The sequence below is a fragment of the Pan paniscus genome, chromosome 11 (assembly GCF_029289425.2).
Source record: "Pan paniscus chromosome 11, NHGRI_mPanPan1-v2.0_pri, whole genome shotgun sequence".
In the NCBI taxonomy this organism is placed as follows: domain Eukaryota; kingdom Metazoa; phylum Chordata; class Mammalia; order Primates; family Hominidae; genus Pan; species Pan paniscus.
The window spans coordinates 29,753,513-29,771,022 of record NC_073260.2 but is presented as its reverse complement, the minus strand read 5'-3'; the positions used below and the strand labels follow the sequence as shown (position 1 = coordinate 29,771,022).

The window sequence follows — 17,510 nt, the reverse complement described above, 5'->3', positions numbered from 1 at the left end:
ATTGGATCATGGAGGTGGATCCCTCACGAATGGCTTAGAGCCATTTCCTTGGTGATGAGTGAGTTCTTGCTCTGTTAGTTCATGCGATATCTGGTGGTTTAAGAGTCTGGGACCACTACTCTCTCTTGTTCCCTCTCTCTTGTTCCCACTCTTGCCATGTGATATACCGGCTCCCCGTTTGCTTTCTACCACAAGTGTAAGCTTCCTGAGACCTCACTAGGAGCAGATGCCAGCGTCATGCTTCCTGTACAGTCTGTAGAACTGTGACCCAAAATAAGCCTCTTTTCTTGATTAATTACCCAGTCTCAGGTATTCCTTTATAGCAATGTAAATGGACTAACACCGTTAGTGATAACATATAGTTCACAAATGGACTAATGGATATAGATAGCTATGCTATATTTACCAGTATAATCTATATTATTTTAAGTATATAAATAGATTACCTGGGCTAACATTCTTACTTCATTAATGAAAGTAAACAAATTGGTCTTCTCAGTGTCTGTTATCTGTACTGGTTTCCTTTCTTCAAAGGGATATCATGAAGATAAATAAAGATATAGCTATTAAAATGTCTGAAATTTCAGGGAAAATTGCAATGTAATGAGGATGATGATGAGGATTAGCTAATTAGAGTTATTGTTTATTGAGTATCTACTAAGTACCAGACTCTGTTATAGGCATTTAATACACTTTGTGTTTAATTTTCAAAACAACATTTAAAGATAGGTATTATTGCCCTCATTTTATAGGTAAAGAAACCTGAGACTTAGGTTAAGTAATAGATCCAAGTTCACAAAGCTAGTAAATGTAAAGCTGGAATTTTAATCAAAGTCTTTTTGACTCTACAGTCTGTTATTTTTTTTCCTACAGTTAATATAGCAGAAAATATATTTGTGACTCTTAATAAGGCATAACCCAGCCCTATAAAATGAATTTTTCTTATTTTCCTATTGCATTTGAAAATTGTAATAGTCAGTCTACTAACTTTAAAAAACTTAGGATGTACCTAAAACTCAATTTAACCTTTATATTAAAGTTAAGAAATGCCCTTGAAAGGTTTCAGGCAGGGGGATGATATGATCAGATTAGTGTCTTTGGAAGTTTGCTCTGGCTGTAGGGTTGAGTGGGTTGGCATGGGATGTGACTGGGGGCAAGGAGGCCAAGAGGGAGGCTGTTTTAACAATAGCAATGGGGTTGGAGAGAAGTGAATGGCCTTGATGACTATTTAGAGGATAGCCTGGATAAATCTTGTTCGTTGACTGGATATGGGAGGTCAGGATGGTTAGAAATCAAGACAGACACCCAGATTTTTGGGTGAGGCCTTACATCCTTTCTGGTATTAGGATAGGGGGCAGGTTATTAGGGAGAGATTTATAGGTGAAAATGACAAGTGCTTCTGGGACATACTGGGTTTGAAGTGTTTGTGAAGATGTTACAATGACCTTTGGGAATCGGTTTTGAAGTTTAAGAGCATGATCTGGACTACAAACTTAGTTTTGGAAGTCAGCATCATATTGGTGGTTAAGTTAAGCCATAGAAGTAGATGAAATTGCTCAAGGAGGGTATGTAGAGTGAGAAGTGAAGAGAATTTAGGCAAGAATCCTACAGAACACCAAGATTTAAGAGACAAATAGAAGGGGTAGCTAGAGAGGTGTGGTACTGTGTTGTCACAGAAGACTGTTTCAAGATGGAAGGGATGACTCTAAATATTTACCCCAAAGAGAATACATTTATTCACATAAAGACCTGTACATGAATGTTTATAGCAGTTTTATTTCATAATTGCCATAAACTGAAAACAACAAATATTCCTCAAGTGGTGAATGGATAGACACATTGTGGTGCATCTGTACAATTGAAAGCTATACTTATCAATGAAAAGGACCTACCTACCTATATACACAACATGGATGGATCTCAAAAGCATTTGCAATGTGAAAGAAATTGAACATGAAAGGCTACATACTGTCTGATTCCATTTATATGATATTCTAGAAAAAGCAAAATCATGAGAACAGAGATGAGACCGGTGGTTGCCAGAGGCTGGAGGTAGGAGGAGTGGATTGACTATGAAGGGACTTAAAAGAACTGTTTGGGGGTGATGGTCATGTAATATATTGACTATGGTGGTAGTTACATGATTGCATAATGTATCTAAACTCATAGGCCTGTACACCTACAAAGGGTGAATTCCACTGCATATAAATTATACCTGAATAAACCTGACTTCAAGTAAAAAAATCAAAAACAAAAGGGAGCTGTTAAAATGTTCAACACAGCTTTAAAATGACATGAGAAGAGGACTGAGACATATCCATTTGGCATTGGGGACTTTACAGGGAGCAGTGGCAGTGGCATGGGGGAGGCAGAAGCCAGAACGCTAAGCATTGAGGAGAATGACAAAGATTACTGGTTGTCTGTCCCCCATACCCATTTTCCCCTTCTTACATGGGAATGGAGGTCTCAACTTTTGGATAGGCTCATGACTATGCAGAGTAAAGACTTCTTTGTCTACTCTCCCTGGAAACTGAATGTAGACATGTGACTGAATTCTGGCCAAGGAGATCTAAGTGTCCTGAGGCAGCTTCTGGGAGCCTTTCTTAAGAGGCACCTGGCGTGCTTCCTTTACCTACTTTTCTTTCCTCTTTCCACATTTATATTGGCTGGAATGCAGACATAAGGGCTAGAGCCAGAGCAGCCAACTTGGACCATGAAACAATTTTAGGAAGGGAGACCACATATGATAGAGCAATGTTTTGTAGGAGCCTGGATCTCTTTGCTCTTTCAGGAGTTGAGCTGATAAACTGGCCCAGGACAGCTTATCTCTGAACTTTTAAGACACAAAAGCACATCTTTTTCCTGTTTAAGCCTCTTAATTATTCACACATGAACTTAATCCTATATGCAACTGGAAAGGGACATGGATTGGGGGAGGGTTTTATGATCTCCGAATTCACATAGAATTTCTCTGTGAAGGGAAACCTGGAGTTGATCCAGAATTTCCTTCCACAAAACAGCTCTTTGAATCTTCACTGGGTTTGACTTTGCATCTCACTCTCCAGAGGAAAATGAGGAGCAGTGAATCCACTGAGAACATTTTGCACGGTTCTCTTCCCAGCCCCTTGGCATGCGGAGCTGTCTCCCATCTAGAGCCACCATACAGAGTTGACTGGCAGGAAAGCCCTAGCCCTGTGGCTTGCATATCTGAGCCCTCTCCCCTTTCAGCCCCAGTCCCTCAGGAAGGCTTTCCCTGAACACCTACCTAGGCACATCCACTTCCCTTTTATTCTCCATCAAAGCATTTTTTTTAAAAAACACGTCTTTATTAAGACATAATTCATAGACCACAAAATTCACCCAGAGTGTATAATTCAATAGCTTTCAGTATGTTCAGTTGCACAATCATCACCAAAAATTAATTCTAGAACATTCATCACAACATCTAATTACTTAATTTTTATAGCAATATTTTCAGCCTGTGACGATATGTTTATTTTTGTCTTTATCTGTGCTTTGCCTTTCTACTTTAACCCGTGAGCTCCTGCAGGGCAGGGACTGTGATGGCTGTGCTTATGCTTGGTGCTGCGTTTTCAGCACCTGGCAGACACCGACTCACAGAGGGACCCGGCTGCAAGATACAAGAAAAGCCTGAAGCTGTCCCATCTACTCTTCATTGTAGCAGGTGCAGGACACCTGGATGAGAACCGGGTCCCTGCTCTGGAAACCGTTAGGAGTAGAGGATTCTCAGAGGGGGTGGAGGCAGGGAGTACGTACTCCAGCTGGCTTATTACCGCGGGGCCGGGGCCGTGGTAATTTGGGAAACCATAGTCAATATAGCTATTGTTTTCAAATAGCAGACTAGGGAAACTGACCCTGGACAATGTCTTTCTGGCAGGCGGGAACACGCAGAATTTGGAGTGAAACGGAAAGCGGCATGGGGTCGCCAAGGTGGTGAAACGCCGCATTAAGGCGCTTCAAGATAGCTGGAGTTTTGCTTGGGAAACTCAGAGCGGTCTCGCCCGGCAGGCACAATGGCGTTTCTGAACCCATGCCCAGCCCACTGGGGGCAGTCCTTGCTGCTTGCAGAGGCCAGACGCTTCTTGCAACTTCTAAGCGGCGAGAGCTGCCACCTTGCCAATGACTCACCCGTTTCCCTATGCCCTCTGGGCTGTGCCACCCGCCGCAGCCGCCCTGCTCCCCCACCCACCCTTCTCCCCAGGCTCCGCGCCGCGCCGCCAGTCCCAGGGGAGCCGCCGGCGCACCTGGCGCCTAGGGCGCACGGCACTGCGCGCTGGTGGGCACCTCACCCGACGCGCAGCTGCCAGCGCGCTCCCTCCCCGAAACCCTGAAGTGGGGTGGCTTGTCTAGCGCCCAGCGAACAACATTATCCAATTGCTTCCCGTTTTATTCGCAGGCTGGGAGCTGAGAGAGCCTGAGCATTCACTTTCAACCCTCCAGGGGAGGAGGGGGTGCGGGTGGGGAGGGGAGACGGCTCCCAGCTCCACCTCGCGCGCGGCGCGGCCAGTGCACTCGGCTCCGGGAGAGGCGAGCAGCGCCGGTGAGCCCCGCAGCAGCGCACCCGGCCGCCGAGCCCCGCGATGGAGTGAGTATCCCCGAGCCGCGCAGCCAGCTGCTCTCCTCTCGGCATGTTGCCATGGTGACCGCGGCGGCAGGCAGATCCCGCTCGGGTCCGCGTCCAGGATGGGTGTTTAATTTCAGCCCCGTGTGTACGCCTGGTGTTTCTATAGCAGCCGCCGCGGCGGCAGGAGGCAAGGGGTGGGAGCCCCGGGTGGCGTGGTTTTTGCGGCTGCCCCTTGGCCAGCAGGGCCTGGGGGGCGAGTGAGGGGAGTAGATGATGTTGCTAAGGACGGAGGCACGTTCTAGGCTTTCCTATCTCTGCCCCAAGCTTCCGCTTATCGGGGAGTTGGCCGCAATAGCCATGACTTCCGATTCCTAACCATGTCAGCATTATTGGACTGCAGTTAAAAAAAGAGGGAGGGGGTCACTGCGGATCGGAAGCAAACGCGGTTCAGTGTGAAGCGTGTAATGGAAGGATGAGTTAGTGGGTAATATGAGCCAGGGCTGCAATGTCCTGGCTACTAGAAACCATCAGAAGACCCAAAAGAATTGATTTGTTCCCGGGGTATTGGAGAAATAAGACAGAAACATATTGGCGGCAGCCCGGAGTGGAATTACAACGTTTGGCACCGTGAATACGGCATGGATGGGTGGGGAAGACAAGAGAGGCGTTAACCAGAAAAGACATTAAATAAAGGGCTCCGGTTGTGGGTCTGGTCTAGGATTCCTCTTTTCTCTGTGTTTGCATCCCTACATTGCTTTTTGGACACTCTCTCGAGCTGCTGCCACAGCAGGACCACTCTGACAGGCGACAGCCAGCCACTCCAAGGAAGGGTCATTTTTGGAGCCAGCTATTAGATCCCGCTCACTTGGTCAGCTTCTCCTCTTCCGTTCTCTTCCCACACTACTCCTTGACATTGAGGCCGTCTGAAATAATATTTCAAGTTAGAGATAAAGTCATGTTTTCAGACATCAGGACCTTCGTACCAAACCCAAGAAACCTTAGATGCAGCCTTTATCCCTCTGCGTATCTGATTGTGTAGATGCAATTTAATCCTCAGAAAGGCTGCTAAAGCAGAAGTGAGAGATGGTGTAGCATTGTAGGAGTCACAGTCATGGATTTCAGGCCCCACCTAGCCTGATACTGCTGTTATTGATTTCCTACTCCAGCAATTGAATGTCTCTGAGCCTCAGTTTCCCTATCTCTGCAATGGAAACAAAGATGTTCCTTACTCACTTTGAAGCATTATTGAGAGGATTATGTAATATCTGTATCTCTTCCAAAGGGCTTTGTAAATTGTAAGATATGTACAAATTTAAGGAACTAGTGTCATGTTTAAGAGCTGGGCTCTAGAGTCAGATTGGCTGGTTTGAGCCTTCTGACACTTTGCTGAATGATGTTAATCTCCCTGGGCCTCATTTTCCCCATCTGGGAAATGGGAATAATAATAGTAACTATTTCATGTACTTTTTGTGAACATTAAGGAAGTTAATGATGTAAATTGATACATACACATATAAGGTTCTTAGAACAGAGCCTGGCATAAAATAAGCTCAATAAATATCATCTATTATCTATGGATATTATCTATTATTATTAGGTTGGTGCAACAGTAATTGCAGTTTTTGCCATTACTTTCAATGGCAAAAACCGCAAATTACTGTTGCACCAACCTAATACTACAGTCTACAGCATTTATTGGGGTTTCGGATTGGCACCAAGCTATTCTTCATTTTAGACAGGGTCTCACTCTGTCACCCAGGCTGGAGTGCAATGGCGCTATCATGGCTCACTGCAGTATTGACCTCCTGGGCTCAAACAATCCTCCCACCTCAGCCTTCTGATGGGACTACAGGCATGCACAACCATGCCCAGCTAATTTTTAATTTTTCATACAGACGGGATTGTCCTATGTTGCTCAGGCTAGTCTTGAACTCCTGGGCTCAAGCAATCCTCCTGCCCCGGTCTTGCTGGGATTATAGGTGTGAGCCACCATGCCCAGTCTTTTTTTTTTTTTTTTAATTTATAAAGAAATACATGGTGTGGTGGTTCATGACTGCAATCTCAGTGCTTTGAGGACAGAGGTGGTAGGAAGTCTTGATGAGCCCAGGAGTTTGAGAATGCGCTGAACTATAATTGCACCACTGCACTGGGTGACAGAGCAAAACCTCATCTCAAAAAAAGAAAGAAAGAAAGGAAGGAAGGAAGGAAGAAGAAAAAGAGAAAGAAAGAAAGAGAAAGAAAGAAAGAGGGGGAGGGAGGGAGTGAGGGAGGGAAGGAAGGAAAGAAAGGGAAAGACAATGCCTGAAGGGCAATTGAGAGTAACATAATTCCCAAGTTACCACTGTAGATGTGAGAACTAGCAAGAAGCCACAGCAGGCCTGGATATACGGAACAGACTCGGCCTGATGCACACTTCATTCTTGTTCCTCACTGTCATTTTCTTAGACATGGAGACTGTCCTTTACAAGAGACTGAACATAGATCTAGTCCTCTCACTGGGTAGCGCTAAAGGAGAGCCTGGTCATTTGCCAGGGCAGCAACTTTCATCTTTATGCTCTCACATGGATAATCTAATATTTGATATGTTTCTCCCAGACTTAGCACTTGGGTGCTCAATAACTGGAACAGCACACAGGATTGGTAAGTTTACAAAGGTCCTCAGCTTTTTCCCACATTCCCTCTGAGTCTCCTGGCTAAGGTTTCCTCCAGGTGTGCTAAGCTCACACCTGGAACTCCTTGTGAACAAAGACCTTCCTCATCACATTCTTCTTGCTCCACAGGATCCAAATTACTGCCTCAATTAGCCTCCTTCTCCCTAAACAACTTGGCCTCAGCTTTCCCATTCCCAAGCAACATTCCAAAGTTCTCACTTCCTGGTTAACCTTCCCAATTTCCAACTCTGTTTTCTGCCCTACTTCGTTTGCTTCCTTAATGTATTAGGCTGTTCCTGCATTGTTATAAAGAAATACTTGAGACAGGGTAATTTATAAAGAAAAGAGCTTTAATTGGCTGATGATTCTGCAGGCTGTATAGAAGTGTGGTACAGGAGTCAGCTCAGCTTCCGGTGAGGCCTCAGGAAGCTTTCAGTCATGGAGAAAGGTGAAGCAGAAGGCTGGCAAGTTGTATGGTGGGAGCAGGAGCAAGAGCAAGGGGTGGCGGGGGGTGTCACAGACTTTAAACAACCAGATCTCAGGGGAACTCACTCACTATTGCGAGTGAACACCAAGGCCCCATCCCCAGGATTCACCCCCAGGACCAAAACACTTCCCACCAGGCCCCATGTACAACACTGGGGATTACATCTCAACATGATACCTGGAGGGGGACATCCAATCTACATCACTTAATATAGTGAGCTTTTTCTTTCTTTTTTTCCCTTTTAGAATATCATCTTTTCCTGTCCCTCCTTGGGTCTCACAGCATTTCCCTTGTGCCAAATACTGCCCCTACCCTTCAATCTAAACACTCCCCAGATTTCATCCCCGGTAGGAAAGCCCACTTTGAGTATGAGTGAAATAGGGACTCCATTCCCCTTACTTACTGTAACCAACTTATATTTATAAACATTTATTAAAAGAGGGAATTAAATTCACTTCTTTTATGTTTTAATTTAACCAACAAATGTTTGTTGAGATTAGCACTGGTCAACAAAACAGTCATGATTCTCTTTGTCTGATGAGAGATAGATGTTAAATCAGTAAATGTGTGTGTATACTGATTGAATTTCTCCTCAGAAAAGGGGTTTTTCTTTTCTATCACATTGTCAGGCTGCAAATTTTCTCAACTTTTATGCTCTGCTTCCCTTATAAAACCAAATGCCTTTAACAGCACACAAGTCACCTCTTGAATGCTTTGCTGCTTAGGAATTTCTTCCACCAGATGGCCTAAATCATCTCTCTCAAGTTCAAAGTTCCACAAATCTCTAGGGCAAGGGAAAAATGCTGCCAGTTTCTTTGCTAAAACATAACAAGAGTCACCTTTGCTCCAGTTCCCAACAAAATTTTCATTTCCATCTGAGACCTCCTCAGCCTGGATTTCATTGTCCATATCATTATCAGCATTTTGGTCAAGGCCATTCAGCAAGTCTCTAGGGAGTTCTGAACTTTCCCACATTTTCCTGTCTTCTTCTGAGCCCTCCAAACTGTTTCAACCTCTGCCTGTTACCCAATTCCAAAGTTGGCTTCACAGTTTTGACTATTTTTTCAGCAACACCCAACTCTACTGGTACCAATGTACTGTATTAGTCTGTTTTCATGCTGCTGATTAAGACATACCTGAGACTGGGCAATTTACAAAGGAAAGAGGTTGAATGGTGAACTCACAGTTCCATGTGGCTGGGGAAGCCTCACAATCATGGCAGAAGGCAAGGAGGAGCAAGTCACATCTTATGTGGAGGGCAGCAGGCAAAAAGAAAGCTTGTGCAGAGAAACTTCAATTTTAAAAACCACCAGATCTCATGAGACCCATTCACTATCATGAGACCAGCAAGGGAAAGGCCTGCCCCCATGATTCAATCATCTCCCACCAGGTGGTTTCCAACACATGGGAATTGTGGGAGCTACAATACGAGATTTGGGTGGGGACACAGAGAGAAACCATATCACCAAGGTTTCCAATTTAAAATGAAACCTAGTGAAAATTAGGATACATAGTCATTTTTTTCACAAGCATTGTTGGTTTTAGTAAAATAAGAGCTTCTTAGTTTAAGAAAAAAAAAAAAAAAACCCCAGCCATAAAAGAGAATGAAATCATGTCCTTTACAGCAATGTGGATGGAGCTGGATGCCATTATCCTAAATGAGCTAACTCAGAAACAGAAAACCAAATATTGCATGTTCTCATTTATAAGTGAGAGCTAAATGATGTGTACACATGGACATAAAGATGAAAATAATAGATACTGGGAACCTCAAAACAGGGAAGGGTGGGAAGGCACAAGGGTTGAAAAATTACCTATTGAGTACAGTGTTCACTATTTGGGTAATGGGTACATTAGAAGCCCAGTCCCCACCAGTATACAATATACCCATGTAACAAACTTGCGCATGTACTCACCTGAATCTAAAATAAAGTAAAATTTACAAAAGGTCTATCTTGGAAAAGAAGAAAAGTCTAATTTCCACCTTAAGAGGCTAGAAGAGCAAACTAAATCCAAAGCAAGCAGAAAAAGAAATAAAAGAAAGAAAGAAAAATCTAGGTAATAAACAAGAAAAGAGGGTACTAACTGATTGAAGTTAAAATTTTTCTTAGTGACATGCTCTGTACTGGATGTGTAGAACAGAGAAGACCTACTGGAAAACCAGAAGGTGGGGTTGGTGTCATGTTCTGTACCATGTCAGTGTTCTTGTGTGGTACATGAAACATCAGGCAATGGCAGGTACTTGCTGCCCTCCTGGGTGGGTTGGGTATGAGATCCATGTGTTTGTAGGAATGCACTTTAACACCTGCAGTTATTAATTTGATGCCAAACCTATAGATTTTGCCTCACACTTCTCTGGAATGGTCTTCAAAACAGTATGGGATCCAAAAGGCACAAAGAACATAACACGAGAACTCTAAGTTGTTGCGATCCCTGTAAGCCCTGGGGCTCTGACAATGTGGGTGGCAGCCTTGGACCAGAAGTGGCATTCCCCATCACCAGTCAGATGCCTGTTATCACATGGACTTAGGCTTATAGCATCCAGTGGTGATCATGAAACATCTGAAGTTTGATTCTGCAAATGAATAAATCTAGGTTCATGAAAGAATAAGTGCAGTAGGGACATTAAGTTACAGATAACTTAAGGTTCTTAACATATGCCTTCATTCATTCATCCAGTAACTCATTTAGTTAGCAAATATTTATTGAATACTTTCTATGTATGAAGCACTGTGATAGGCACTTGCGATAAATGGTGATTAAAAACATCCCTTACCCTGTCTTCAAGGAGCTTACGGCTTAGTCTATGTGTGACTATGGATACTTTGTGAGTTTGAACTATTTTTCTTGCTGAATCAGTCTTCTGATGACACAAAATGTGGCATTTCGTGTGCTCAGCATATAGTGGGCATTAAACAAATGTGTTTAGAAATGTGTAAGACTTTTAGAAGTTAATTTCTATGATGAAAGTAATGTATGCTTTTTAAAACAATTCAAATATTACGGAAGTTTATGAAGTAAATATCCCCATTTTCCATTCTCTCACTCATATCTCAGTTCCTAGAGGTGATTACCATGAACACTTGGGAAACCTCTTTCCAGATATTTTCCATGCAAACATCATAGAGTTGGAAACACTTATATATATATATAGGTTTAAATATTTCTTTTACATAAATGAAATCATACCACATATGTTGTTCTGCAGCTTGCTTTTTCCACTTCATATTATATTCTACATACTTTTTCTTATCAATATATGTCAGCATGTGTAGCTCAGTGGTAAAGCACATGCTTTGAATATCAATATATACACATCTACTTCATTCACTTTTTTTTTTTTTAATTATACTTTAAGTTTTAGGGTACATGTGCACATTGTGCAGGTTAGTTACATATGTATACATGTGCCATGCTGGTGCACTGCACCCACTAACTCGTCATCTAGCATTAGGTATATCTCCCAATGCTATCCCTCCCCCCTCCCCCCCCACCACAGTCCCCAAAGTGTGATATTCCCCTTCCTGTGTCCATGTGATCTCATTGTTCAATTCCCACCTATGAGTGAGAATATGCGGTGTTTGGTTTTTTGTTCTTGCGATAGTTTACTGAGAATGATGGTTTCCAATTTCATCCATGTCCCTACAAAGGACATGAACTCATCATTTTTATGGCTGCATAGTATTCCATGGTGTATATGTGCCACATTTTCTTAATCCAGTCTATCATCGTTGGACATTTGGGTTGGTTCCAAGTCTTTGCTATTGTGAATAATGCCGCAATAAACATCACTTTTATAAAACTGCTTAGTATTTACTTTTGGAATATCATTAACCAGTTCTTCATGATGAAGAGTTAGACTTGTTTCCACTTTTTGCTACTATTTTCAATGCTACAATGAACATCCTTGTCCACACTGCAAATAAATCTGCATACAATTTTCTAGAAATGAAATTGCTGGGTGAGTGAATATGCACATTGTAAATTTTGTTAGATATTGCCCAGGTGCCTCCGAAAGTATTGTATCCCTTTACATTGCCATTCATCATGTTTGAGAGCCCCTGTTTCCCCAAATCCTTGACAACCCTAGCCACATTATATATTCATATTTGAATATTTATGTTTGACTAGTCTAACTTGATGTACATTATCACTGTCAGTGGTCGTGGTCTGTGCTCTTGCTCTCTCTACTTGTCACTTTCTCAGAAAGCCCTAGTAAGCCACAAGGTGCAAATGTTCAGAAGACAGTGAAAATCACTTACAAAGACAAAGCTTAAAATATCTCATTGACTTTTAAAAGTGATCAAGTGATTGTTTTACAGTTCATCAAATTTAGACTTTATTGATAGATTTCTTACCTTAAAGTTGAGGAAATGAGCACATGTCACTTAGCCCCCCTTTTACCATTTGTTGCAGTTATAGTGTGATATAGTTTGGCTCTGTGTCCCCACCCAAATATCATCTCAAACTGTAGTCCCCATGTGTTCAGGAAGGGACCTGTTAGGAGGTGACTGGATTATGGGGATGGTTTCCCCCATGCTGTTCTCATGATAGTGAGTGAATTCTCACAAGATCTGATAGTTTAAAAGTGGCAGTTTCCCCTGCCCTTTCTCTCTGTCCTGCTGCCATGTAAGACGTGCCTGCTTCCCCTTCCACCATGATTGTAAGTTTCCTGAGGCCTCTCCAGCCATGCAGAACTGTGAGTCAATAAAACCTCTTTGTTTACAAATTATCTAGTCTCAGGTAGTATCTTTATAATAGTATGAAAATGGACTAATACTTAGTGTTAGTTTTATGTTTTCAAAGTTTTTAGCATTTGCAAATTTGAACATAATTCTCTTAATTCATTCAATCGACGGATTCTTTTTGAGTGCCCTTTTCATCCTAGGCACTGCTCCAAGCACTGAGAATACAGCAGTAAATTGTCAAAGAGGCAAAGGAGCTTATATTGTGTTAGAGGAGACAGACAATACATATATTACATATATACTTTGTCAGGAAGCAATAAATGTTAAAAAAATTAAGCACATTAGGAGACTGGAGAGTGATGGGAGGGTTATTTTTGATAGTGTCATCAGGGAACAGGTTTCTGACTTGGTAAGTTTGGATAGAGACTTGAACAAGGTGAGGGGATGAGACATACAGAAGAAGGAAGAGCAGTTGCAAAGGTCCTGAGGCAGGGCCATGCTTTGTGGGCTGAGTGTTAGTCTTGGATCTAAATGCAGTCAGAACACCACCAGCCCTTTCATCAATGACATCCTCTTTTTTGAGCATCTTATAGGTTGATTTAGTGTTTAGTTAAAAGGGTTTGTTTTCAAACAGGGCCAAAGTGTATTAAATTCTAAATGCCTGTTGGTTGTTTCTATGAACAAACAAGTTGAATGTGTATAAAATTATAGAATCATGTTTTTAGCCCCTCATAATTCCCCAAGATGTCATTCCATTGTGTTCTGGCATTGACCCTTGCTCTGGGAAAGTCTGAGGCTAGACTATTTCTTCTTTGTAGATGGCTTGCCTACTCCCATCCCTCCCACTCCTGCAATTTTTTTTTTGGCTTTGACGCTGATCAAGTTATTTTTAAACACTGAAAGTTTGGTAACTTCTCTTTGATATTTCTTACTGTAAGTCATTGTGTTGTTGTTTTTTTTTTCTGGAAAATGGTAGTTCCTTTGTTCTGAAGAGTCATATTTTCCTTTATTTTTTTGTAAAGATATTTTCCCTGTGGCTTTCAATTGAAGAATCTATTTGTTCTGTTATCTACTACAGGGACATCTATTACCCATTGCTCTCCATAACTATTAATTCTGAATTTTTCTCATTTTTTTCCTGATGTTCCTATGAGTTTCCTTACATTTAGAAGTCTGTCATGTAGATAGTTGACTCTCTTTTTAAGCAGCAGTTTCTAAGTAGGGCTCACTTCTGAAATGGTTTTATGGTTATCTTCAATTTATTTTCTGGCTTGGCTAGCACATTTTGCACTTTTTTAAATAAAGAGTTCATGTATTCAATTTTTTTGAATGTATGGAGAATAATTTATCAGAAAATTATCTGTATTTCTTGGGCTATTTTTCTGAAATGTATTTATCTGCCATTTGCTGGTAACTCATTTTTATAAAAATAATAACTCTGCATATAGAATCTATGCATGTTAATGGCTTTGCATTTATTATCCATTTCCAAATAGAGGTAATTCTATCCAAACCTACTATTTGCCCAAGAATAGGTAGAGGGGATGGAGACAGTGATTTGGGGGAGACATTAGCTTTGGATTGGATATTTTGTCTCATAAAAAATTCTTACAACTCTGCAATATCTTCTGTTCAAAAAAGTTGTGTAGAGAGTGAGCAGATCATTCAGACAGATCACATATCCCAGCTTACTGAGTGTGTGTGAGTTGCGGGAGGGTAGACAGATTTTTGGTGCTTTACCACTACTTGATGACTTGGTTTAGCATTTATGAAGAGAGTGGCAGGGCAAATCGACTACAAAGGTAATTGCTCTTTTCCTTCTATTTTCCTACATCTCTTGCCTTGAGATGATTCCTCCATGTTAAGGTTTTCAGTTTTCGGGTTTTGCAGATAATAAACATTAAGGATTCACACAGTAGTGCCATCGGTGTCACTTTCTCCATCAGTTCACTCTGGTAGGGAACCAGCCCCTTCACACAGATGTCCCCCACGTTTTGCCAGTTCTCACCACCAAACATTGGGCCTTTGTGTACTCTCTCCTTACTTAGAGAGAAATTTGAAAGCCAGTTAAGATCTGTAGAGGACTATATCACCTTTTAGGGTTGTCCACTGATTTAATAAAAATTATACTCTGTTTGGCAGATAATTCTTATAGCTTGTGATTTGAGAATTGTAGCTCTTTGCTAGTTTCATAGTAGATCAATTTATTCATTTATTTATTTGTTTTTTAGAGATGAAGGCTTGCTCTGTCACCTAGGCTGGAGCATAGTAGCACAATCAGAGCTCACTGCAGCCTTGAATTCCTGGGCTCAAGAGATCTTCTTGCCGCAGGGCCCAAAGTAGATGGGACTATAGGCATACACCATCATGCCTGGCTAATTTTTAAATTATTTTCATTTTTATTAGAGATAGGCTCTCACTAAGTTGTCCAAGTTGGTCTCAAATTCCTGGCCTTAAGCAATCCTCCCACTTCAGCATCCCAAAGTGCTGGGATTATAGATGTGAGCCACCATACCTAGCCTCACAGTAGATACAATTTTCCTTCCAATTTTTCCTTCTTTTAGTTCATTTCAGCAGCTTTGAGGGAAGCACAGAGAAGACTTTACCATATCTTTGAGTTAATGAATCAATGAATCTTGTGTTTCTACGAAAATAATATTAGTAACTACCAAATGTCATTGTTATTAACAAATCTGTTGTTATTATATATCTTTATTCTCTCTCAATTCTTAGGAATGTGTATGGCAAAAAAAGAGTTCATGAATGAGATTATAAATACTTTGCAATAGAAGTATTTTGGAAAGGGTGTATCTGGTGATGTTCTCCATCTCATCCTTCAAATCCATTTTCTACCCTTCCCTGCCTATGCCTCATGAGGCTGTGCTTTGTGCCCTGTGAGGCTGACCTCTATGGACTCCCTTAGCTTGCCTCTCTTACTCTTTGACTTCCTGTTGAGTTGGCTCAATGGAAGGCACCAGCAGGAGAACCATGGATGAGAGAAAATTGAGGTCAGTGTACGGTTTAATCTATGGTTTCTCTTTCTACAGGGCAGTGGGTTGGCCAGGGCATCTTTCTTCTTCTGAAGGCCGCAGCAGCCCTTCCTACTGCTACAGCTACAGCTCTCTCCCACTGCTGGTAGCCACTTCCTTCCTTTGCTCCTCTGGGACTTGATGTGGCGATGGCTCCCTTATCACTTTGTTAGCCCCTGGGTGCTTCACTATTGCTGTGGGTTACTGTCAGCTCTGCCTTTGCCTTTGTAAAGCAGTCTCTTTATTAAGATTATTTCAATTATCCAGTTGGAGTATGCCATCTGCTTCCAGCTGGGATCCTAGCTCACACAGCATGTGAGGATAGAAGCACTGAAAGTCTTATGAGAACCCTTCTTATTGCCGGGATGGAATCTGGTGATTTCTGTTTGTTCATACATTCTGGTCATTGGACCTCAAGGTTCCAATATAGGGAAGAGATATTGAGTGTTGTTATGTGCACACTCAAATATTTAAGAAGGAGACACTCCTATTCCACAGATATCAAAGTGCTCATTTACTTCCCACTGAAAGATGTCATTTTCTTATATATAACTTATAATAAAAATTCCCCAAATTTGATGCCTTAGAGGGAAGACCAATCTCAGTTATGAGTAGGCTTAATCAAAATTTTATTTTATTTAAAGAAATGAAATCTTATTTCTCTTCATTATAGGAAGGAACATTCCTGGTCGAAATTCTGTTTTTGTAAATAGGTCTTTATAGTATTTGATGTGCTATTTAAAAATGTGATAATTTAACCTATTAATAGTACATAAATGGATGCTACCTAAATTACTGCCAAGTCAATTAAGTCTATACCATCATGTGTAATCTTCTTCACAGATAGTACAAAAGCATAAAATATAGTGTAATGAAAATGTGTGTTTCACAAGTTCTGAATAAATGGGTTATAAATTAAATATATCACAATCCACTGACTTTTATATAGTATTTTGATATAGTTTGGATATTTGTCCCCCCACCCAGATCTCATGTTGAAATGTGATCCCCAGTGTTGGCAGTGGGGCCTAGTGAGAAGTGTTTGAGTCATGAGGGTGGATCCCTCATGAATGGCTTGGTACCTTCCCTGAAGTAATAAATTAGCTCATGCAAGAGCTGACTGTTTAACAGAGCCTGGCACCTCCTCCCCTCTCTCTTGCCATGTGACACTCCTGCTCCCCTTCACCTTCTGCTGTGAGTGGAAGCTTCCTGAGGCCTCACGAGAAGCAGATGCTGGTGTTATGCTTCTTGTACAGTCTGCAGAACTGTGAGCCAAATAAATCTGTTTTCCTTATAAATTACCTAGTCTCCAGTATTTCTTTATAGCAATGCAAAAACAGACTAATACATATCTCATACTTGAAAAGTCAGTTGTTGTTTAGACTGCTTGCCCTACTTTTAATACTTCAATTTCTCTGTCAATCATGTTTATTTATTAATTCATTCAACTCATAATTAGTAAGTACCTGGTATGTGCCAGACACTTTTATGGGTATCTGTGGTACAAATAGGAGTAAGACATTGTCTTTGCCTTCATAGGGGTCACAACCTAATGAGAAACATAGTTGGTCAAGTAATTATAATAAAACATAGCAAGTGTTTATGCAAAGGAAAGGTTTGATGGAATACTATCTGTCAGAGGCACATAGCATTGGGGCAGGAGCCTAAATGATTTTTAGGAGTCCAGGGATTCTAAGATGAGGTCAAAATCCAAGCCTATTTCATAGCCCTTGAAATTAATTTAGCATAAAAAAATCTTTAATGTTTGGACTAGTCATCTTACAACTGGTTAAGTCATTTACTTAAAAAATTAGCAACCCAAATCCTGTATTAAAACTAGTTTGAATAACTGACTTAACCTTCAACTCTTTTAGTTTGCACTATGACTAATGCTGCCTCCGTGATCATGGGTGAGGCAGCATTGTGGAGAATGCCTGCCCCCTTGAGGAATCAGAAACTCAGCTTTCAGATGATGGTGCAAAGTGGGATCACAAACAAAATGAAACAAAAAACAAAGAACAAAAAGGAAACAACACAAAAACCAAAACAGAACAAACAAAACGATATGAA

General features: G+C 41.4%; 1 protein-coding gene across 5 annotated transcripts in view; it reads left to right on the top strand.

Annotated features, from left to right (window-relative positions):
* Positions 1–4,469: 4,469 nt before the first annotated feature.
* Positions 4,470–17,510, top strand: part of PALM2AKAP2 (PALM2 and AKAP2 fusion) — a 528,965-nt gene continuing 515,924 nt past the window's right edge. For 2 of the 5 annotated variants that reach the window (XM_034967951.4, XM_034967950.4), the window contains exon 1: positions 4,484–4,606. In XM_034967951.4, coding sequence (XP_034823842.2) covers positions 4,602–4,606 — 5 coding nt within the window. In that variant the 5' untranslated portion in view covers positions 4,484–4,601. Of the gene's footprint in view, positions 4,607–17,510 lie in introns of all 5 variants that reach the window. The other 3 variants (XM_034967952.4, XM_063594277.1, XM_003810888.6) reach the window with 3 other exon arrangements.